General features: G+C 45.4%; 1 protein-coding gene across 1 annotated transcript in view; it reads left to right on the top strand.

Moving 5' to 3' along the window:
- Nucleotides 1-23,657, top strand: part of ME3 (malic enzyme 3) — a 210,093-nt gene that overhangs the window by 102,071 nt on the left and 84,365 nt on the right. Inside the window, exon 4 of the mRNA XM_066370372.1 lies at nt 867-1,016. Coding sequence (XP_066226469.1) covers nt 867-1,016 — 150 coding nt within the window. The remainder of the gene's footprint in view (nt 1-866; nt 1,017-23,657) is intronic.

Genomic DNA, 23,657 nt, shown 5'->3' with positions numbered 1-23,657 from the left:
GAACCAAATGGGAATGACAGGGTCAGCTTGACTAAATAAGGTAGAGACCTCCCCCAGGTCACATGGCAAAACCAGAATTTGAACACAGGTCGTTTGATCCAAAGTCTGTGCTTTTAACAACTCTGCTGCACTACAGTTAAGAGGCATCAGAGTTAATGCTACAAGACTAGACTGTAGTACTAGAACAAATTCAAATCATCATTTCCTCTTAATAGCGGAAGTTACTTAGATTACCTGGGTCAGAATGCTGCTATGCTGTTTCATTCATTAATGTCCACGTATAATAACGTAAGTAACCATCTTAGCACAGTGGTTGAGAGCAGAGGTGGATTAAGGTCGGTTGAAGCTCCAGGCGCAGAAGAAAATATTAGGCCCCTTGTCATTAGAAAAAAGTATAAAGTTGGGGTCTTGTGGGGCCCTTCAGAAGTCCGGGCCCAGGGTGCGCGTCTGGTGCGCCCGCTGTTAAATCCCTACCTCTGCTTGAGAGCACAGATTCTGGGGTCAGATTGCTTAGCTTCAAATGCCTACTCTGCCACCTTGGATGAGTTACTTCAGTTCTCTGTGCTTTGGTCTCCTTTGTCTCTCAAGTGGCAAGATTTGTAATACCTACCTCACAAGTTGTTGGGAGTTGTAAATGAGTTCATGTAAAATACTTAGAACAGGACCTACACCAAGTATAATAACAAGCACCATAAGGCAGGTAATATTCTTCACATTTCATAGAGAATGAGACCCCTGCTTGAGGAGATGGGTGGTTTTCCTGTGAACGTGGCACAGTCGGAGCCCTGGGGCTTTGCATGAGCAACCTCCTCTGGGCCACATATGCTGCTCATGTGAACAGCTTGGCTCTTGTCTCCCTTCCCAAGGTACATCATCCTCATGACACTCCAAGATCGGAATGAGAAACTCTTCTACCGCGTGCTGACATCAGATGTAGAGAAATTCATGCCTATCGTGTATACGCCCACCGTGGGGCTGGCCTGTCAGCACTATGGCCTGACCTTCCGCAGGCCCCGGTGAGCCATCTGGGGGCCAGGGCTCAGGGTGGGTGTGGGTCTCAGAGAGGAAACAATTCGTTCTGCTGCCCTTGCTTTATTGGGACTGGAGACTACATCCTGATTAGTCCAGCAGCCCAATAAGGACACACTTGATTTTAAGCACATTGCTCAGGAAAATGACCCCATGCATAAGCCAAGATAGGAGCTGAGACTATCTAGCAAGAGGAGAACAGAACTTCTGCACTTTAGAAGAAATAATGTGTTATCCAGAATTGGCTTGAGAGGCATTTCAGGTGTTTTTTTTCTCATTATCTACCTAACATCTCTCCCACTACCCCCTACGTCTCTGGTCTTCTCCAAAGAACCTGCAGCTCTGTTGCCAGTTTGGGCCAATGAATAATGGAGTGTTAGATAGCAAAGACTGAATTCTTTTGCTGACTCAAAACACCAGTATTCCTTCCTTTGGGCTTGACTCAGATTCCACTTAAAATATCTTTTATTAGGCAAAAATTTGGCTTGACATTTTCTTTTAGAGCCAAAGAATTTGGGGGCAATTTTCCAAAGAGATTGCTTGTTTGTTTTTTCTTTTCACGGTGAGTTCAGAATATTCATATAAAATAAAAAGGGGGAAATGAGAGCATTTTCAGAAGTTCCTCAGTGTGAGGTGCCTGGTAATTATCAATATATAATCTAGCACTAATGATACAGGAACTGTCAGGGTTTATTATATGTAATGGGAACATTGTTTTAGTCTGTGTTAGAATATGTAAATACACGCTGCATGCCTGGTACACAGATGTGTCGTTAACATTTATAGAGAATGTTAAAGTGTTTATAAATCATGTGCTATATGAGGAACATGTAATCATGGATCTAGAACATCTTTTGTTAATTTGGAAAAAGCGTCCTCCAGTTCTGAAACCGACCTTCGGGATGAGCGCTGCACCCGATCACAGCACCCCAGCCAGTTCTTATCCTGTCCTGGTCCTGCTGTTACCATTGGCAGAGGACATTGTGTCAGGCCTTGTCTTGATGGGGGTGTCCAGCTGTAGAAGCAGACATGTCCTCATCACTCAGAACAGCCAGGCTTCTGCAGTTCTACTGGGGAAGGGGGGTGGATGCTGCTCCAAGACCCCACAGCTGCTCTGGTGTTCAACCTGCCTCTTTCAACAGGAAAGAGATGCTTGTTCTTTTGTTCTTACCCCCAGAACCAATACTGGCAGAGACATTGGGAGCTGACGGTACATTTCTAAAGGATGCGGGACCCTATTTACCTCCCAGTGTCTATCTACTCAGAAACAGTGCTTCCAGGTCCCTCCTCCTGCACAGTGCAGGTCAGCTTAGGTCATGCCCTCCTCCAAGGCCACCAGCAGTCCCCCAGGCCTTCAAGAAACAAGTCCAGCACGATGACAAAACTAAGCCTGTCATAGTCCAGCTCATACTCAGAAATCCCGTGTTCTAGCTACATTGACCTGTTCCATCCCCAAGAACACCTGGCATTCTCCTCCTTCGTGCCTCTGTACAGGTGGTCCCCTCTGCCTCAGATTTCTGCATTCTCTCCAGACCTCATGCTCTGAGGTGACCGTTCAAGGCCCACCCCAAGAGCCAGCTTCTCTGTGGCGCCTCCCTGGTCCCCTCGGGCTGAACGAATCGCTGCCTTCTCAGCCTCCCCCACAATTGATTACACATACTTGTAGCCTAGTAGTTTTATTTCTTGTATTTATATTTTTAATTATTTGTCCATCAGTCTCCTCTACTAGAACACTAATTTCTTGAGGGGGCAGGAAACATGTCAGATCCATTGTATATTCGAGACCAGTGCTTGTAAGCAATCACCTCTCAGATGGGAAAGTAGTATTGTGTGCTGACTGGGAGTTCTAGGCTCCTGGACCTTGGGCAAGCTTCTTATCCTCTCTCAGCCTTAACTGCCGCATTTATGAAATGGAGGTAATAATGCCGCTACCTCAAATAAGCAGTCTGAGGGTAAGAGGTGATCGTGGATAAGGTGCCTGGCACAAATGTATGTGTCTGTTTTCCTTCAGTAACTGTCACAGAAGGAAGGAAGAGTTGATAATGTAGAGTCGTATTATACAAATGCACTTTTAAATTTGTACAAAGAAAACAGTCACTGAACATATAATCAACAAACACATTTAACTCCAGACACAATTTGGCTCTTCCAAAACCCACTGTTACTTTAGACCTTAAGACATGGCTTTTCACCTCCCCTGGCTTGCAGCTGAGACCTTATGGAACTGCGAGGCCATCCCACTCCCACGTCCCCACCCCAGGCTGTGTGGGAGCCCTCCTTCCATAGACTCTGTGTACTAGATTGTGGACTCTGTTCTTGGTTCCCGGCTAATGAGTTCCAGGGTCAGAAACCTGCACATGCAACAGGCTCATGAATGTAGACTTTGCCTCCAGAGCCCACTCCACAATTCAGGGAGCACACAAGACTAAATCTGAATTCATGAACATTTATGGAGCAACTATACTGCTCACAAAAATTAAGGGATATTTCAAAATGAATATGAAGTGATAAAACATCTCCTAATTTTTGTGAGCAGTATACTAGGTGCTAGGCATCACGTAGGCACTATAAAGTTACCCCAAAGAACAAAATACAGTTTTTGACCTCAAGCAATTTACCAGCAGAGTGAGGGGGCAGACAATAATAATATAAGTTAAATTTAATAAAAGTTACAAGGAAACAGGATATTTGATAGGGACAAAGAATTACACAGACACAAGGGAAAGGAAAACTTATTTTTTCCGTGGGCAGCAGGAATGCTTCACAGAAGAGATGATGTTTGAACTGGTCCTTGGACATTGCCTAGGAATTCCGTAGATAGAGAAGGAGGGAACAGTCACTCCAGGGAAGGGCTTGTTTCAGCGGCTGTACAGACACTGGGATGGTAGCTCACTTGGGTATCTGCCCATCTCCTGCACCTGGGAACGAGGGGGAGGGGAGAGGGGAGCTAGATCTCCACACCCATTGGCCTATACTGGAGCCTTCTAAGGTCCTGTAAGATTAGTTTGGTGACAGACTTTCCACTTTACAGATGAGGATATTGAGGTAGCCAGAGGAGAGGAACTTGTCCAAGATCACAATTGGCAAGGACTTGGTGAAATCAGAATTCTGACCGTGGGAACCAGGGAAAGCCACACCAAAGAGGTGACATTTGAGCTGGGTCATGAACGATGAATGCAATTGAGACAAAAAATTAATTGTCTATAGTGACTCAAGCATACTCACCTCCCTCTTGCTAGTATTATGGCCTCTGGGACCTCACGGTAGGTGAAACGGAGAATAAGGGGCTGGGTAGAGGAAATGACCAGGGGTTCTGCTCAACAAAGAGGAGGTGTGTGGTCTCCTTCCCACCACTTGGGAGTTGGGATAATGGGGAGCTGTTTCAGACTCAGGTCCAGTCCCACTGGTGGTTCTCCGATGGGTCAGGGATAGAGAGGAACATGGCAGCATAATGGGCGTCCACGTGGGTGGAAACGGGGCTTTGCCAAACACTTGAGCTGGGAGGACCTGGTCAGCCCTGAGTTGCGGGTGCTGCAGAAGCTGGGCACATAGACTGGAAAATAGGCCCGTGACACACATGGAACCCAAAATGGGACCCACAGCTGGACAGCAACCAGGAGGAAAGCATACTCATAACTGCTTGCTAAGGACCAGATACTATCCTAAAACCTTTACATATATATAAACCATTTAATTATTATAATCCCCATAAGAGGTAGGTACTGTAATCATCCCATTTGTGGATGAAAAAACTGAGTCACAGAGAAATAACTTGCCCAAATTCACAGAGCTCATAAGCTGCAAAGCCAGGACTCAAACCCATGCAGTCTGAACCAGAGTGTAGACAGGTAATCACTCCACCTCGCTATCCCCTATCGTTGTGGACTGTGCGCATTTGGTGGGCATTCAGGGAAGGGTGTCTTTGCAGCTCCAGGAATGTTTGATTGCCCAGGGATCTAAGGTGGGGACTGCTAGGCACCGTTTCCTGAGCCTCTCCTGGGAAGGAAAGACACAGCCAGGCCCTGGGCCCCAGGCTGGGTGGGGCTGAAGCAGGCTCAGGCAGACAGAACCGTCCTTTTGAATTCGTCACCCTTGGTACAGACTTCCCGCGTCTGTTTTGCACAAACCCTTCTTCAGGTGATTACCCAATTAAGTTATCTGACATGTGACATTTGAGCTGTTGCTCCAGGTTTCCAGTTGGCTGCTTTCCAGGTGTTGATTCCACACCTGCCTCGCTCCTGAGGGAAATGAGAGTTTGGGCTCCACCCCAGCCTCTAGCTTCATCTGAGGCCTGGCTGGGAATGGCGGTTACGGATTAGCATCTGAAGGGAGGACAGCTCCGAGGCCAAGAAGGGGAGAGCCAGCTCCTTCTCGGTTTCTGCAATGATAAACATTCCTGCCAGGTTCCCGGGAACAATAGAGTCCTCTGTGAAAGGGCCTGCCACCACCAAAGCTAATTAGATCCAGCTGATGCTAAAATTGAACCTCCAACATGCCTGGGGCTCTGCATCGCCTCACTCGGGAGATACCAGAGGATCTCAGGGGCACCTGGGTATCCCTGGGCATAGGAGACACACAGAAGGTTCTGGGCTCTGTGCAAACTTCCCTGCCCCATCCTGCTTCTGCCTTGGCATAACCTCTGCACGTACCTTCATGGGCCAGGGGACCTGGCTAGCCTGGCTTGAAGGAATGCCCCCTGAAAGTCATTACTGTGGGACTTGGAAGATATGAAAGCCACACAGAACTCCTTTAGAGATAGGTTGCAGGGAGGAAGCCGATATGCTGCAGTCTGCTGTCCAGTGTGAGTGAATACTCTCCCGGCCCCAGGTCGCCTCCCTCTTGACCAGCCCTGTCTTTGCTCTTGTTGTCCTCTGGGGCTCCCAGCAATGCGCACACACTTGCAGACCTAACATTTCCCAGCCCAACCTTCACGGGTGCTGAGGGCTGGGTTGCGGGTGGTAGAAGGAGCACAGCCTTTGCATCCAGGAAGACTTGGCCTTGAATCCCTGCTCCTGGTGAATTCTGACAATGAATTCAGCAACCCCTCAGTCTCCCCTGTGTAAAATGGGAATAATGCCCCAAGTGGCTGCTTGTGAGAACTCCGTGAGATTCCACGTGGAAAGGGCCCCATCATCTAGGTGCTCAGCGGCTGTGATCCCCCTGACCTGGCACCCCCAAGATCTGTCACCTGACTTAGTCACACCACCCAAGAGTCTAAACTGTAAACCAACAGGGCACCTCAATCCTCCGGAATGCCTCCAAACTCTGTTGTCTGATTCACACCTTACATTATCGGTACTTGTGCATCACTAGCAAATCCTTTAGCAAGTACATGGGAGGACTCCGAGGCTGTGAAGTTAGAAAGATGAGGGTGGGATGTGGGACTTGGTTTTACCAGCAGAGGTTGACCCTGAGCCAGGCTGCTGTCTCTCTTACCTGCAGACAGGTGGGTTTCTGGACACAGGCCAGTAACATGCACACAGGATATTAACAGCTACCACTTATTGAATCCTTATGATGCTCATAGTGGGCTTTAGGCTAACTACTTCCTGTACTTTATCTCTGAGCCCCACAACAATCCCACAAGGGACTCTAGATGGAAACGAAGGCTAATCTGTCTAAGAATTTGCAACCAACCCAAAGCCAGTTGCCTGTGTTTTTACAGCATTCACAGACCAGCTTCATGTGGCTGTGGTTACCATGATGCCTCAGAAATAAACTCTTGCGTTCCTGCCTTCAAATAAACTCCCTTGTGTGACCTGTGTGCGTATCTGAGGGGGTGTGTGCGCGCATGGTGGACAGAGCTTTGGGGCTGGAGTCCAGAGGGCGTTGGCCAGCTCCCCCGTTAATAGCCATCTGGCCATGGAGCCCAGCTACCCGACCTCCCCAAGCTTGGGACACAGGAACTGCCTGCCTTGTGGGGTTGCTGTGAAGGTCAGATGAGCTAAATGCATATGAACGTGCTTTATCAATCATAAAGTTCCTCACAAGTTTGAAGGAGTATTACTTTTCTTATCTTTTCTCCCTCTCCCCCAATCCCCATAAAAGGGAGTTGACGCTCACATTCACTTCCCACTCACTATGTCTGGGGAGCCATTGCCTTGCTTTTTGGTTTTTGGTTTTATATTGGAACGCTTTTATCTTCAACCACCCCCACCACTACAACCTCCGCCCACATGAAAACACACAGAAAGGTTCATGGGGCACATGCCCCTGCTTCCGAAACGCCACTAACGCCGTTTCTAGCCATTTACAGGACAAACAGGTGTGGACATCTTGACCAAAGCCATTCTGGGAAACAAAGACAACCTTATCTCAGCCAGTGCCAGAGACCCTGACACCAGGGCACAGTTGGCAATCTGGACACCACCCCGGCTGTCAGTCCGTCAGGAACACAAACACACATACTCCCAGCCTAAGTAGGAGGCAGACAGAGCAAGGATTAGCCTTGTCAGACCAGGCACCTCCTCCCCATCCTCGAGACACAAAAGTGTTGATCCCTTTGGCCGAGCCTGCACCACGCCCAGCTGCGCCCAGGTTCCTCTGCCAAATTGTCCCAGCTGCGCCGTTGGAAGGGCTTCCCGGAGCCGAGCAAGCACGAGGTCTGCAGCTGGGTCTGCTTAGCTCCTCATCTGGCCCTTTGAGTCCTCCCGGCTTGGTGTTGTGAACAGGGCACAGGGGTAGGAATCAGGAGTCTAGCCCTTCCCACCCTCTTTCTGACTATGACTCCACAGACAAGTCCCTTAGCTCCTTAGTCTCAAGTCACAATGATAGGGTTGAATCACAGGCTTCTGTGATCTCTTCCAGCTCTACCCGTTATGACTAATAACCCAAACTCTTCAGCCAAGTTAGGAAGGAGATCTCTGAATGAGCTGCAGTCACAGTATGTAGCCGAGCCTCCGTTTCCCCGCCTATAAAATTAGGAGGGTTAAGTTAGAGCAGTGATTCTCAGTCACAGGTATGCATTAAAAGCACTTAGGAAAGGTGGATTTAAATCAGAATCCCTGAGGTGGGGGCCAGGAAGAATTAGTTTTTAAAAGCTCCCCAGGGATTCTCATGAGCAGCCAGGGCTGAGAGCCACTAAGCTGGGTGATCTCTGAAGTTCCTCCCAGACGTGGATATTCTGACTTTGGGGGAGTTGACAATCTGCAGCCCATATTTTTTAAGCCACCCCAGCCTGGCAGTATATTGAAGAGTGGGATCATGCTAATAGAACTTCCATCTCCACTCGACCCTCAGCAAGCCAAACTGTAGAACCCCACTGGCAAGTTCCCGCCTGTCTCATTCTCAGGGTTAGTGGGGGGGGGGGCAGTAGGAAGGAGTCTCACATGTGCTTTCCTCCTCCCTCCCCCAGTTTCCTCCTGAAGCCCCCTCCCAAGCTACATGCTCATCCTGTCAATAGTTGATTAGATGGGAAAAAAGCATCAGACCAAAGGTGACCGATCATTTGGATGAGCATGTGATGCATGTGGCCTGGCTCAAAGGAGGAGCTGGGCCAGATGGAGCGCTTTGCCGAAATGTGAACTGAGACATGGGAAATGCTATATGGAAAAAAATTTTTCCAGCTAGGAAGGGAAAAAGCAAAAGGATGCAATGGTTTAGACTTTAGATTAGGGTCATGGTAGACCAAAAACAAACATCAGCTATGAAGAAACAAAAATAAGGGTAGGAAGTAAAGGAGAGAGGACAATGGGACAGTTGGGAGAGAAGAGGGGAGAAGCCAGGCAGAGCGGTGACAGTCCCTGGGGCTTCCTCAGAGCATGATAGCTTTCCGCTCCATTTCCCCTTCACGATTTTACAGTGAGCTCTCTTTCTTCATAGGTAACTTAAGTGAACTTGTGCCTTAGGTAACCAGAAGAGCCAAACTGAAAAAAGAGTTGTGAAATTAGATGGGTCTGATTTGTATCCTGACCTCCTTGCTAATTGGTGGGTGGGACTAACATTAAAAGTAGGGCGTCTCAAACGTTAGCATGCTGTCACACCACCAGCAGGCTTGTTAAAACACAGACTCAGCAAGCCTGGGATGGGGCAAGAGAGCTGACATATCCAGCAAGTTCTCCATGATGCTGCTGCTGGTGCACAAAACACACTTTGAAAACTACTAGATTAAAGGCCGGTGAAAAGTTGCTCACTAAAAATGAACAGAGCCCATCTGACAAAGCAGAAGGTGTAGATACTTCCAGGCCCCGCTGCGCATTAGTAGAAAGAACTGGGAGTCACGAGACAGAGGTTCTGCTTCCAAAGTTATTGGTGTGACCTTCAGTCAGGCTCTCCCCCTTTCTGGGCCTCAATTTCCTCATCTATACAATGAAAGGATTTTCACTAGGTGATCTCAGGGACTCCTTCCAATCCTGACAGTCTATAATTTCTGAGCAGATTAGAGAACTGTGCTATAAATTTGCCTCTAAATTTTCTGACATTTAAGGGAGGAAAATTCAGAAATAGATAAAAACATGTACTTTTCACTTTCTGTCAAGAATAAGCTTGCAGGCTTATCTACAGAAGTGACACTTTTGCTGAGAGCTCTGACTCACACATGGGCATCTTCTCAGACAGACCAGCTGTGCAGTCTGGGGTCTGTCAGGGGTTCGGTGCCATGGCTTGGAAATCAATGCTGGAATAGATCACAGGAAGGTGGCACGAGGAGTCCTTCCAAAGTCTGAGGTTGTTGGGCTCTTTGACAGCAGTGTCACGATATCACGTAGAATCAGTTAAATTGTATCTGGAGCCTACATCACTGAAACACTTTGGAACAGAGAGATGGAGGAGAGAAGGCTCATTTATTTTTGTCTGAATCACATGGGTGGTTGCAATCACTGAAGGAATTGGTTTATACTTTTTTAGAGGAAGTTTTGAGATTTATATACAAAAGGAAAATGAGTGAGTTTGTACTTAATTCATGTGACCTGCCTGAGACTTTAGCCTCCAGAAGGAGCAGCTTGCTGCGTGGGGCTGATGGAGGACACGCCTCGGCCATCCGTAGCGTGGAGGCTAAGAGTGAAGGTGAGAGGGGTTGAGCAGTCCCACACCGATGCAAAGATTATGTTTTCCTACTCAAACTGGAGGCAGATGAGCTTTATTAACTGGAATGCTCTGGGTTTGACTTCCTTTAGTCAAAGGCAGATTTCCCTGGCAATGTAAGCAAACTGACTTTTGTTTCTTTTTTTTTTAATCTAACTCTGTCCTTTCCCTCCTTTGTCCCTGACAATCCCAGCCATAGTGATCAAAGGGATAGGTGTGGGAGAATTTCCTTCCTGAGAAGAAAATATTAATACATCCATATAGGCAGGAGTTGAGTAGATCTTTCCTCAAATAACCATGATGTCTCATTAACCTGTAAAATGCACAAAAGCTTGCTTGCTCATACTTAGTCCAGAAAGAATGGCTTCTGAAGAGATGCTGCAAACAGTGCAAATGTTTTGAGAGGTTCTGGATTAGAGGAAGAGTAAAGGACCATTGTTGTGGAATTTCTAGAAGAAAAGCAGAGACTGTCTTCCCTAAAAAGAACCCCACCACCAGCTACCCAACCCCTGAATCCTTTATTGCATTCATGTCCTTGACAGGTAGGAATGAGAATAGATCAGGAGGATCCTGTCTAAGGTCCTGGAGCTAGAAACAGGGCTCGGGCAGAGACCCTAGTGTGGTGTCAGCATTGTCCAGAGGTAACTGGAGGGTGCAAGTGGAGAAGCTAAGAAGAACAAAGGCAACATGGATAGTGGAAGACGGACTTTCCCAACTTCATGGGGCTTATCATATGAGCTCACTCCAGATCACAAGGTTCGGGGGGAAATTAACTGTCTTGTTCTTCCCCAAATCTCTTATGTGCCAGAGAGAGCACTTCAAGACTATCTTATACAAATATTGATTGACTTACGACCTATGCAACTTAGGACCATTCGACTTTACGACCACAATCGCTAGCCATGACTGCTCTGCGTCTGGCAGCACAAGCATTGCCCAGCTGGGCGTACAACAGAGCGGACCAGCTTCCGGCAGCACTACCATCTCTGCGTACACCATTTCAACTGTTATCCCAGACTCGGTACAGCAATTTGTGTTTTGTGTCTTGGATATTTTTCATCAAACCCCTCCCAAGATGTCTACTAAGAGGAAATTGTCTTTGCAAATATTAAACCAGTTGTACTGGTAATGCAGTGTTTTACTTAAACCCGATGAATGTAAAAATAAGAAACAAAATGGTGTAGAGATGATACAAATGGCATAAAATGAACAAAGATAATTATGATATATAATAATAGTGAAAGAAAATTATGATAAAATATGACTTAAAGATTTTTATAACATCATTTCACAGTACTGTACATATAGCCTACTCAACTTATAACCAAATCGTGTTACTACCGGTCTGTCAGAACCAATCGTGGTCATAAGGCGAGCACTAGCTGTAATTAGGTTCATCCAGCATTGATCAAGCACCATCTCTATGGTTGGCCACCATCAGCACATGAAAGATCCAGATGGAATCGTTTACTTGTCCTCCTTGTCCCTGAGGAGTTTGCAGCCCAACAAAGAGGAGCAGCCCGAAGGTGGTACGAGCCAGTTGGTGAAGTGTGGGGTGCACTATCTGGTTCACTCAAACTATTGAGGTAATTCTTTATGGTAAGAAATCTCTGCACTGAATTGTTGATTCTTGATCAAAATCTTGAGAGAAAGATTTTGAATCACATCGGGAAGATAGCCCAGCACAGTCCCTGGCATGCAAAGGTTTTTTTATTGGATGGGTCCCAAGCAGGAGGAACTGAAAAAAGCAAAACATGTGGCTGGAATGAGCCAAGAACTGCAGACTGTCAGGACTGGGAATGTGGAAGACATTGCTGGTTGCCCCTTCGTCCTTAACAAAACCCCAGGTTTTTTTTTCTAGTTATCTTTCCTTCCCTAAATGGCCACAGTGCTTTGAAGGACATTTGGCCCTTCCCAGCACCAAGCAGTAGGTATTATTTTTTCCAGTTATAGTGTCCCTTTGCCAGTGACAATTCTGGCCAAAGAGATGTGAAGCTAATCTGCCAGAGGACTTTGGGAAGGTTTTTATCACAAGAGAGCTCCTTCTTCCCTGGACGTTTTCATGTCTGCCTGGGATGCCAGGAACTGATGGTCATCCTACAGTTACTAGGGAAACAGCCCTAGGAACAAGCCTGTAATGCCAAGGATGGTAATGTGGGAAGCCTGCATCCTTGGTGACATTGTTGAGCCACTAAATAAACAACTCCTGGGGCCTCTTTTTCCTGGACTTCTTGTTTGGTGATTAAATTTCCTCTTTCCGGACAGTTGAGTCAAAGTTTTGTTACCTACAACTGAAAGCAGTTTCCCTTCCTGATGGCATGTGTGAATCACTCTGTCACACAACAGTAGCTCACATTTGTCTCTTCAGAGCTTCCCAGGCACCAGGTAGTCTTTAGGTCAGTGGTTCTCAACCTTTCTAATGCCATGACCCCACAATACAGTTCCTCATGTTGCGGTGACCCCAAACCAAAAAATAATTTTGGTGGCTACTTCATAACTGTAATTTTGCTACAGTTATGATTCGGAATGTAAATACCTGATATGCATTATGTATTCTCATTGCTACAAATCAAACATAATTTAAACATAGTGATTAATCACAAAAACAATATTTAATTATATATTGAGAAATATTTATTACTAAATGGACCTCCTTACCTAGTGTATTGGGGCTACCATTCTGTAAATAGCTGCTTAACTAATGGATCTGTTTTTTCCAGATTAGTGGCAAGTTTTCTATATAGAACAGTGTGAACTACATCATAGGATACACTGCAGTCTCTGCACAGCATGGTATCTTTCAGGGCTCTTTCACACTATAAAGCAGCGGTTTCTGCGGTGGAATCCACATCTCATTTACTTCAATGGGAGACTCGTGGATTCCACAGAAGAGAGATCCCCTGTACGGCAGAAATGCAGTTCTGACACATTTCTTCCTCTCCTATTCAAGTCAATGGGAGGCCGCAGCAGATTCTGATCAAATACAGAGTATGTTGCTTAATTTTTTCCACGCTAGAACTTTTCCTAGAGCAGAAAAATTCCAAAGGTGGAATCTGCCACCCCCAATAGACTTCTATAAGAGGCAGATCTTTTACACTGCAGAATCCGCACAGCAGATTCCTCAGTGTGAGGACTTGTGCTCTAGGAAAAGTTCCAGCGTGGAAAAAATTAAGCAACATGCTCTATATTTGAGTGGAATCTGCTGCGGCCTCCCATTGACTTGAATAAGAGAGGAAGAAATGTGTCTGAAACTGTCATTTCTCCGCCTCTTACTGAAATCAAAAGGAGGCTGCAGCGGATTGTGTGGTAACCCAAGATTCTCGGGAGCTCTCTTCCACAAAATCCGCTGCACTCCCAATGAAATCAATAGGTGGCAGATTCAATGCTGGAAACCGCTGATTTCAGCAGTTTCCTCATTCAGAATATGGGGAAATAGTGGGAGATATGGGAGATAATTATACATTGGGGAACAGTGTGAACTACATTTTATAGTGGTCTCTTATAGTATAAGACCGATGTAGTTCACACTGTGTAAATGTATGGTGCTTTGTGTAAGTGTAAGCTGCTTTGTGTACTGTGTAATGATTACACACAAAGCACCTTACACTTACACAGTATTGTGTGTATGGTGTGTGTACTGTTTTTACATTATTAACCTTTTTACACCAGCAGGCTGTCTCGCAGGCTCTCTTGGCTCTCCTGGCTCTCCGCCTCTTGCCTCCTAGGCTTCTGTCCTCTGGCGCTTGCTGCACCGCCCACTGATGACGTCAGCAAGCGCCAGACACACGTAATGCGCTGCTATGGACTGTGGAGCATTCCCCCAGCTCCCCCGCCCCTTAGGCCCCTGACGGATGATGCAATCACGTCTGCGCATGACCGCAGGCATTCAGTTTGGAACGCAAGTCCATAACGGCGTGCGTTCAAGCTGAATAGCGCTGCTGCAGATGGTAGCACGGCTTCTCAGTGGCTAAAACCATCAGGAAATATGTATTTTCCAATGGCTTTAGGCGACCCCTGTGTTTTGGTCGTTCGACCCCCGCCGGGGTCGCGACCCACAGGTTGAGAACTGCTGCTTTAGGTGCTTGATTCTTTTAGGCCCTTCAACATCTCTTGTGGTATAGATACTACCAGGCCCGTTGTCAGGACAAGGGAACAGGGGCACTGAGGTTAAAGTAACCTGACAGAGGTTATGAATCCGGCCCATGGTAGAGCCACTGTTCAAACCCAGACTCCAGAGCACATGCCTCACTGCTGCCTGTCATGTCCTTCCTGAGCCTCTTCTCTCTGACCCGAGAGGGAGGTCCCACCACCATGTCAGCACACACCATGCGCAGCGTGTGTGAGGAGATCACTCCACTGACAATGTGGGGAATGTGAGGCCAATGTGAGAACCAGGGAACTTGAATTGCTTTAATGGGGATCGCGGTCCACTTTTGAGAGGGAGGCTGTTGCAAAGCATTTCTCAAGGAGGATAACTCTCTGAGGACTGGGCACTGCCGTATTAACTGAAGCACAAGGAGAGAAGAGCCTGACAGGGTCCTCGGTGTGGAGACGAAGGCTGCAGACACAGGGCGCCCAGGAAGAGGAGTCGGCAGCACACAGACGAGTTGGACATGAAGGCGAAAGTGAGAGGAAGAATTATCAGATGTGAACTGTGTCATGGTGTAATGACAGTCAATAAAAGTTGAGCATGGACCCCAGAAACGGGGCAGTGAGCTGGATTATAGTAACTGCTACCACTTCCTGTCATTGAGTGGCCAGTGCCATGACAGTCATGTTACCTTTATTATCTTGGAGTCTCACAACAGCCCTGAGAAATCGGAATATATTATTGTCCCCTTGTCACAGAGGAGCAGTTCAGAGGTGATGAGTGACCTGCCTAGAGCCAAGTGGCAGGCTCAAACACTACTCTGTCCTACTCCAAGGTCGCTCCTTCCGTCCACATGGGAACTCCCTCTAGGCCTGCAGCGCTAAAACTCAGATCATCTCTGAATCACTTGTTTCCAAATATGCCCCTCCAAAACTACAACAACAAAGCAAACACGGTCCTTGGACAATGAAATTAGCAAGAGTGCCCTGTGCCTTAGTCTCAGTGGCAGTCCCCTGCAGGGAGGTGGGCTGAAGTGGAACTGTGAATGGAGTGCTGTGTCGAGGTGCCCAGTTAGGCTCAGGAAGGCAGCCAGGGCCTCCACCTGGGCAGGTCCCTCACGCCTGCACAGGCAGAGTCTCTTAGGCATGTAGCAAGGACATGCCAAACACTTCATGGCTCTTGTTTCCATGATACGCCCTTGATTTGGTGTTTGGATATTTAATATCCTCCAATTTTAAGAGCATCCTGCATAGCCAACACGAATGTCACTTGTATGTCCCCTACAGCCCACTACCTAAAGCCCCCAGACAGCTTTCCACGCTGGCCTCTAACACAGGCTGAGGCCTTTCCCTCCTTAGAGAACTTTGAAAACAGTCATACTCTACCCCTTGGGTAGAACCCTGTCTTTAAAGAGATGAAATTGACTAGCTTAAAAGAGCCTCAAGCTTTGTATTTCTGTAGGTTTTCTGCCTCCCTTTGCAGCATATAACAACAGGATCATGGAGCTGTAAATCAACCAGCTCAAACTGAGGCCAAGAGGGGACCTGACACATTCCCTACCAGGGGACAAGTCAGTGGAAACAGTAGGATTAGAACTCAGGTTTTCTGCTCTTCACTCCCTTCCACAGTCAGAAAGACAGGTGCCCCCCTGCCATTTTAATCAAACTTAATTTATAATTATTACTTATATGTATATTTTACTTTGAAGTTTTAGGGTGACTTCAAATACAGCCCTGCCAACCACGCTGTGAAACAGACAGGGCAGCCCCTTTCACAGGAGGAAATGGAGGATTCTAGAGATTGACTCCCTGAGGCTGTGCAGATAGTAAGAAATAGAACTGGACACAGAGTTGAGAACTTTCTGTTTGCCATCCAGGATTCTTTCTTCTGCTGGACCGTGAACCTCGGATGGGCAGGAACCATGTTTGTTTAGCTCACCACTGGATACCCAGCCCACAGCCTGGAGTGTGGTTCTTATGCGCTGGAAGGAAGATGAATGGGACAATGAATGGAAGAAACTTGGAGTCTTAGTTTCCTGATGACTTCTAATAGAATCTTAGAGGAGTGATCTGCTATTATTAATGACTACTCACTTGAAAACAAAGAGCTTTGACTCTTTAACTTTGTTTAACTAAGATATTTTGAATGGTAATGTAAAAAGTGGTTTGATTCCTTTAAAGAATCTTTATCAGGAAGACTTGACAGGACCTGGGTCACAGTAAGCACTTAAAAAGTTTCTGGAGTGTAATTGAATTTATAAGCTAGGCTGGAAAGGTGAGAATAATTGCAAAGTTCCTATGTTACTCCAATAATTCCAGAACAGACTTTATCCATTATTTGCAAAATAACTCTCTCAATCCAGGCCTCTCCATTGGGAAGAAATCAATAGCTATAGAGTAGAATGAGATCATGACCTGCATTTCCAGAATCCTTGGTCCTGGAGGATTAATAACTATGGTGAATCCTCATCACAGATGAGGTCCAATAAGTTGCCTTTGCCTGCCCAAGCAAGATGGACTCTGTGAGCCATTCGATGCTTCTCATGTGCAGCCAAGTGGAGAGACATAAATGTGAAGTTGTCATGGTAACATTTTACTGATTGAAAGAATAAATGAAGCTAAAATGAACCTCCTTGAATTGTATGTAGGTGGGGGTGGGGGTAACCAGTAGCAAGGGGCAGAGAAATTCTCTTTCTAGACAAGGACAGTGAAGCAAATTTGAATTCAAATAATAGTAGAACAAAATCAGGTAAGGCACTGGCTAGAATAATTAAGATAAATAGGTAATTAAATTATTTTGATTATCAAATTGGAAGAGCAGTGATTAGAGTAAACCTCTACCTAGGCCAATGGTTTTTAAATTTCCTAGGAGTCCACTTATTAAGAAGTATAGACTTCAGCCTGACCAGTGGTAGTGCAGTGGATAGAGCATCGACCGGGGATGCTGAGGTCCAAGATTTGAAACCTCGAGGTCACTGGCTTGAGCATGGGTCATCGACATGATCCCATGGATGCTGGCTTAAGCAAGGGATCACTGACTTGACTGGACCCCCCACCCCCAGTCAAAGCACATATAAGAAATAATTAATGAACAACAAAGGTGCCACAACTACAAGTTGATGCTTCTCATCTCTCTCCCTTCCTGTTTCTGTTTCTCTCTCTCTCTTTCTCAGAAAAAGTACAGACTTCAGTTCCCTTTCCCAAGATTCTGACTCATTGGGTCAGAAGTGGGGCCCAAGATTCTCCATTTTAAAACTACTCAACTTATTTTCCTGAAGAAAACTTATGAACTACACTGGTCACACATGGACCACATTTTCATCAACTCTAGTAAGCAGAAAGCATCAGAAATCAAACTCAAGCTGGAGTTGACCCAACTATTCTTGCTTAATGAAAAAACTTAGGAAAAATAAAGGCTGTTTTCTACTGAGTCCTTGTTTAAAAAAACAAACAACAGAGTTTAATTAGTCAGTGATTGATAACGGCTGAGTTTATAAAACATGTTACTTTAGTTTTACATTGTAGTTTCTCTTAATCTTACATTCTCCCATATGCTTTACTAATTGACAGAAATCAGCAGCAGTTGCTGGCTTTGCCTGCTGGCCTTTCCCCATTTATCCACATGATAAACTCCTACTTCCCCTTTCAAATCTATTCCGAATGTCTTCCCCCCTTGCCACCTCCTCAGTCTCTGTCCTCTCTCCCTTGCTTGCAAAACAGGTTGCTCCCCTTCTATGTCTGTCCACAGTAGCCTCTGCTATTACTCTGATAGAATTTCCTGCATAATAATCCAATAGTTACTTACAATCTCTTCTACTGGACAAGGAACTCATCAGACAGTGTGTCATACTCATTTTTGTATCTTTGTCCTTTCTCTTCTGACATTTACCCTGTGAATGAATGAATGAATGAATATAAGCTCCATAAAGGTTGGAATTGTTGTCTGTTCACTGAAATAAATATCCCAAGTGCTTAGATAAGTGCCCATTACGTAAGGAGTCTAATAAATATCAATAATTGCTGAAATAATTCATGAACAAGTACTTTAGCATATATAAGTTAATAGAAAAGACTGGACCTGCTCTGTTTCTCAGCATAAAAAATATATATATTTTTCTGGTAGCACCCATACTATCTCAGTCTCCTGAACAGATTAAGGCTGAGATCCTTCTTTGATACTTCTGTCATCTAATAGCTTGGGGTTTAGCTTTATAGATTATGGGGCAGCTGTGTTAGGCTTACTCATGGGTTTATTGGCTGCAAGCACTTTGCTTGATTAGTGCGTGAGCACGTGGCAGAGGCACATGTGCATAGCCTATATAAGGCTATGGGTGCTCCTGATCGAGAAAGATGAGAGATTGAGGATTGAGGATTGAGGATTGAGGATTGAGGATTGAGGATTGAGGATTGAGGATTGAGGATTGAGGATTGAGGATTGTGGATGAGCGGATTGCCTGCCCATCGTGGTGAGGGGCCATTTTGCTGTTTGTTTGCCAGAGGAGAGGTGGTTTCCCCTACCTGTGTGCTTGTCCGCTGTTGTGAGAGTTTATTAAACGGAATGGCCCAACCCTCTCTGGCTCCGCAGTTTTTCTACTGTCTGCCCAAATCCATTATGAACCTGCCTGGTCTTGGCCACTGGCATTACATAGACCCAGGTGTTCTAATAGAGCCAAAGCAACACTATTGCGAGCATTAGAGTTCATACCTATATAGTTCAGATCAAGTCAACTTTTTTTTTTAGCTTTACTCGTTACATTCTATAATGGCAAGTCTGGGATGTGAAGGATTCTTTAGGATAGTTTACATGGAATAATAGTAAAAATAGCTTTCATTTATTGAGCACTCACTAAATGTGCCAGGCATTGTATTAACTGCTTCCTGCATATTATCTCTTGTCACATACAACTTTATTAGAAATGTTTTATTATTCCTAGTTTACAGGTGAGGAAACTGAGGTTTATATGTAGTCGTTTGCCAAGGTCAGTTAGCTACTAACTAGAAGACCTGAGATTTGAGTCTCAGTCTGTTTGAGCCTCTGCTCTTGAACTTCACAATAGGCTGGTGTTTTCCTTTGAATGGGTCCACTGGGACTTATTTCTGACCAGGGAAGCACGTATCTTTCCCCAGTCACTTCAAAGTAAATACTTTCTTGGCCTTGAACACTTTTGATCTTAAGTTTTCTGAGATTTTTTCCCTTTAAAGATATTTATAGTTTAGACCTAAGCTCAATCAAAAATGACAAATTAAGTCAAATGTGCCCCACACCCCCTTGCTTAATTACACCTGATGAGTGGCCCTTTCAGACATTTGATTCTGGGCATTTAGCTGTCTCTTCCCATTTGCTTCCAGCAATCAGGGTCCCTGAAGTTTACACATATGTTTTCCCAGTGAACTTTTGTCCTCTCTGAAAAAATGCATTCTGTTCTCCTTTATTAAATTCCAGCTTTCGTGACTAATAGGCAATGATAAGCTCCAGAAATGTTTATATGATAAATTAAAGTGGGCAGAGTCTTCCGCTTACAAATTGCTTTAAGATAGGACTCAGACGCCTGCGTGTAGAAATGTCTCATAAATGCTAGCACAAAATGGATTCAAGCTTCTACAGTTTCAGCCTGGCCTTGGCTTGGGGACCTATTGTTTCAGTAACTCTTGATTACATTCTGATCTCCTCTAGCCTATTTCTCCCCACTGAGACTCTGAGATTTATGACTCAGTGGGAAAAAATAGGCGTGACTACTCCTCCCACCTGCTTTGCAAAAACAAACAGGATGTTTTGTCTCCCTGTCTCGCATGTACCTGTAAACAAGCAACTGGTTGGCAGGGCCTGAGTTGGGGGTATAGCGATCCGCAAACTGTCAGGTTTGATGATTATTTGCTTTGGATGTTAACAGAAGTTCGTGTCAGAACAGAGCCACGTTCCAAAATACTTATTGCCCAGAGACCCAGATTAACTAGAGGCCCTCTAGACAGCAGGAAGGTGTTTGTTTATGTTATAAAGTGGAGGCATGTGTGGGTCTGTGCGATGTTCGCAGCCATGAAAGAAAGTGAAGAGTGTTAAGTGTGACTTCTCAGGGAAAAGGGGGCCTACAGCCTCTGTGATTATTATTTTTGGAGGAGTAAATATTTAAGTAGAAAAAGAAACTCCTTTGTACGAACTCTCTCTGAGTTTTCTTGGCACATTTGAATATTTTCAAGTAACAGCTGAAACCACAGCTGAAACCCTGTTCTACATTAATTGGAAGCATCTGGGAGTTGCAAAATTAGAATTTTCGGATTTTGGAGTGATTTGCTGTTTGGACAAGGGTGTCAGTTTCAGCTGAAATCTCCATCTATGGGGCTCTTTTTTCTCCTTTTCTCATGATGATAAATTGTTCCGTCAGCTAATGATGTGATGGACACACGGGCACTCCATCAGCTTTTCCAGGTACGCAGGCTTTTACAATGAAAACTGCACTTTCTTTTCCAGCTATTTGTACCCGTATCAAGGTTCTTCTTATTCAAGCAGGACAGATGGAGAAATTCCCCCCAAACCCTTGGAATTTGATTCAAACAGTTTTCTCCTGCCAAAAAGCATCTCTTAATCAAAGACACTAGAGCAATATGTGGTATTTGCAAATTCCAGGAAGAAAAAAAATACCAAAGACAATGAGAAACCTATTCCACCTATTCCAGGTTTTCTCTCTGTTACTAGAAGCCCGTATTCTAAAGGGACTCCTGAAACTTCCACAAGAGACAGGAAGGCACAGCAGCTTCTCACCTGCTGTCCGAACCACTTTGTTTGCTTCCTGTCTCATTGATACTGTTTCATCAAGACTTCGTATTCTCAGGTATAACTGAGAATGATACCAGCCTCTCCGACTCTTGGTGATGAGTAAATGATGTAGCATTTGCAAATTTCCCCAGTGGGAGCCATCTTAGTCTGTTTAGGCTGCTATGACAAAATGCCACAGACCAGATGACTTATAAACAACAGAAATTTATTCCTCACAGTTCTAGAGGCTGGAAGTTTGAGGTCAGAACACTGGCATGGTTGGGTGAGGACTCTCTTCTGGGTGTTAGACTTTCTGTTGCATCTTCACATGGCAGAAAGGGCTAGGGATTTCTCTAGGGCCTCTTTTTTTTTAATATTTTTTATTTTATTTTTTTTTAATTAATTCATTCATTTTTTTAGAGATGAGAGAGAAAGACAGAGAGAGAGAGAGAGAGAGAGAGAGAGAGAGAGAGAGAAGGGCGGGAGGAGCTGGAAGCATCAACTCCCATATGTGCCTTGACCAGGCAAGCCCAGGGTTTTGAACTGGCGACCTCAGCATTTCCAGGTCGACGCTTTATCCACTGTGCCACCACAGGTCAGGCTCTAAGGCCTCTTTTATATGGATGCTAATCCTCTTCATGAGGGCTCCACCCTCATGACCTGCTCACCTCCCAAAGGTCCCCCCCCCCAAACACTATTGTATCGGTCATTAGCATTTTAACATATGATTGGGAGTTAGGGGGGTAGTGAGGGACACATTTAGACTATAGCAGGAACTAAATAAGTGTTAGCTTCTTTCTTACTTTTTATATATGGCAACTGAGATAACAATGACATGACTTAACCTGAGGCCAAAGATCAGTTCCAGAAGGAGCCAAGAACAGGCTTGAGGTTTGTGGCCTCACGCCTATAAGCCTCCACCCTTTGTCTGGATTCAATACCAATTCTGCAGAGTTTGACAAAGAGTGGCTGTAGACTGTTCCAGAAAGTCATGGAGAGCAAAAGACTATGGGTGATACAAGCCACTTCACAGATGTTTTATGTTAGTGGGATTAAAATTAATGACTACACAGGGAAAGGATTCCAAGGGCTGCCACCAAAAAAGATGAGTTTGACTTTCCAGGTAGACACTCAGTGAATGTTTGCAGTATTGGATTTAATAGAGTAAATCTGAAGACCACAGTGAGTTTTTCCGAGTGAAAAAGAACACAATTTTATCAAGACAGAAGTGAACCAGAATACATAGTCACCCTATCTGTAAACCCTGGCATGAAATCCCGGGTCTCCTGGAGGGGAGCGGACACTCATTTCTTTGACAAACATTTCTAAGGTTCCCACTTCAGATTTATGAGAGGCCTCTTTGTGACTGAGAGTAACTGAAATTGTATTGTTTTATTTAATGCTGACACCAACTCAGTGAGACAGATTTAATTATTAAATTAATTATTAAATAGAGCTCCAATTTAATATGAAGCAGCCAAGACTCCATGAGGTTAAATAATTTGCCATAGTTGCATAGCAAATAAGAGTTAGATCTGGGATTTGAACCCAGGTCTGTCTAGCTCCAGATTCATGCTCTTGCTGTTAATCCACAGATACCTGCCGGTTTTGCTAGATTACATCATAGAATCATAGATTTGTCTGACCCACCGTCTATATTTTTTCAATGGAGAAACAGGCTCAGAGAGGTCTGATAACTTTCCCAAGTCACACAGCTGAGTATAGTGTGGTAAAACTTCTACCACCCTTGTTTTAACTGCTCTATTTCCACCTTCAGGGGAGAAGAGAAAGGAATAGACCATCTGTTCAGAAATCTCTTTCTGAAGTGGATGTGAGGTTTATAGGGCTGCATTAGAGGCACATGGAAATCAGTGGAAGTAGAGAATATGGTCCTGCCCTTCTGATGCTGCAAGTCTTCTTGGAGAAAATTGTCCAACAGCAGCAAGAGGGAGGGAGCGTGGGAAGGGAGGGGAGGGCCAAGAAGCCATAGACCCAGCTTCCTACTCGCCCACTCTGCCATTTATCCTTCCTGGGCGTGCTTGTTCTGTGGTTTTCCCCATCCTCCAATAATGTCTCTGTTATACCCAATTGTACTGCATTTTTCCCGGTCTGTCTAGACCAGAAAACCTTTCTGGACCATATGGCTCTAGGATTTGTTCATTCTGTTTCCTGTGCCCAGCACAGTGTCTGGCACAAAGCAGGATGCAAGGAGCCTGTGCTGGGGGCAGGACAGTTGTTCACCTCAAACGCGAGGAATCCTGGAAGCGCAGCCCATGCCGAGGTCCACTGATAGAGTCCCATGGCTGATGTCACTATCCACACCTTACACCTCACTCCAAAGACAGGAAAACTCCACATCACTTGTTATCTGAGAGGGTCAGAAGGAAAGGGGCCTCCACAGGGTGGAGAAGGAGCACAGACCCACTCTTCTGTAACATCTCGGGAGGAGACAGAATGGGAACAGGATGGGCTGTCCGAGGTACAGGAAGTTAACTGTGTCTGTTAAGTGGGTTAAAATAATCAAAAAGTTCCTCAAGACTGAAAACAATACCAAAGGATTGCTAGCGACCTGCCACTGACGTGTCTCTCTCACTTGGGTCACACTCCCCCGAGGGCTTTTCACACCACCAGGGAAGAAGGTGATTTTTCAGTTTCTCCAAGGCCTGGACAGTAGCCCCTTTTCTGTCTGCTCCGCTTTGCCAGGTGCTGGGCTGCGGGGCCCTGGGATTTCTCCGGCCTCCGTTTTCCCGCTGTGCTGTTGACCCTG

Source organism: Saccopteryx leptura, chromosome 1 (genome assembly GCF_036850995.1).
Source record: "Saccopteryx leptura isolate mSacLep1 chromosome 1, mSacLep1_pri_phased_curated, whole genome shotgun sequence".
NCBI lineage: Eukaryota > Metazoa > Chordata > Mammalia > Chiroptera > Emballonuridae > Saccopteryx > Saccopteryx leptura.
This window is presented reverse-complemented; position numbering and strand designations above follow the sequence as displayed.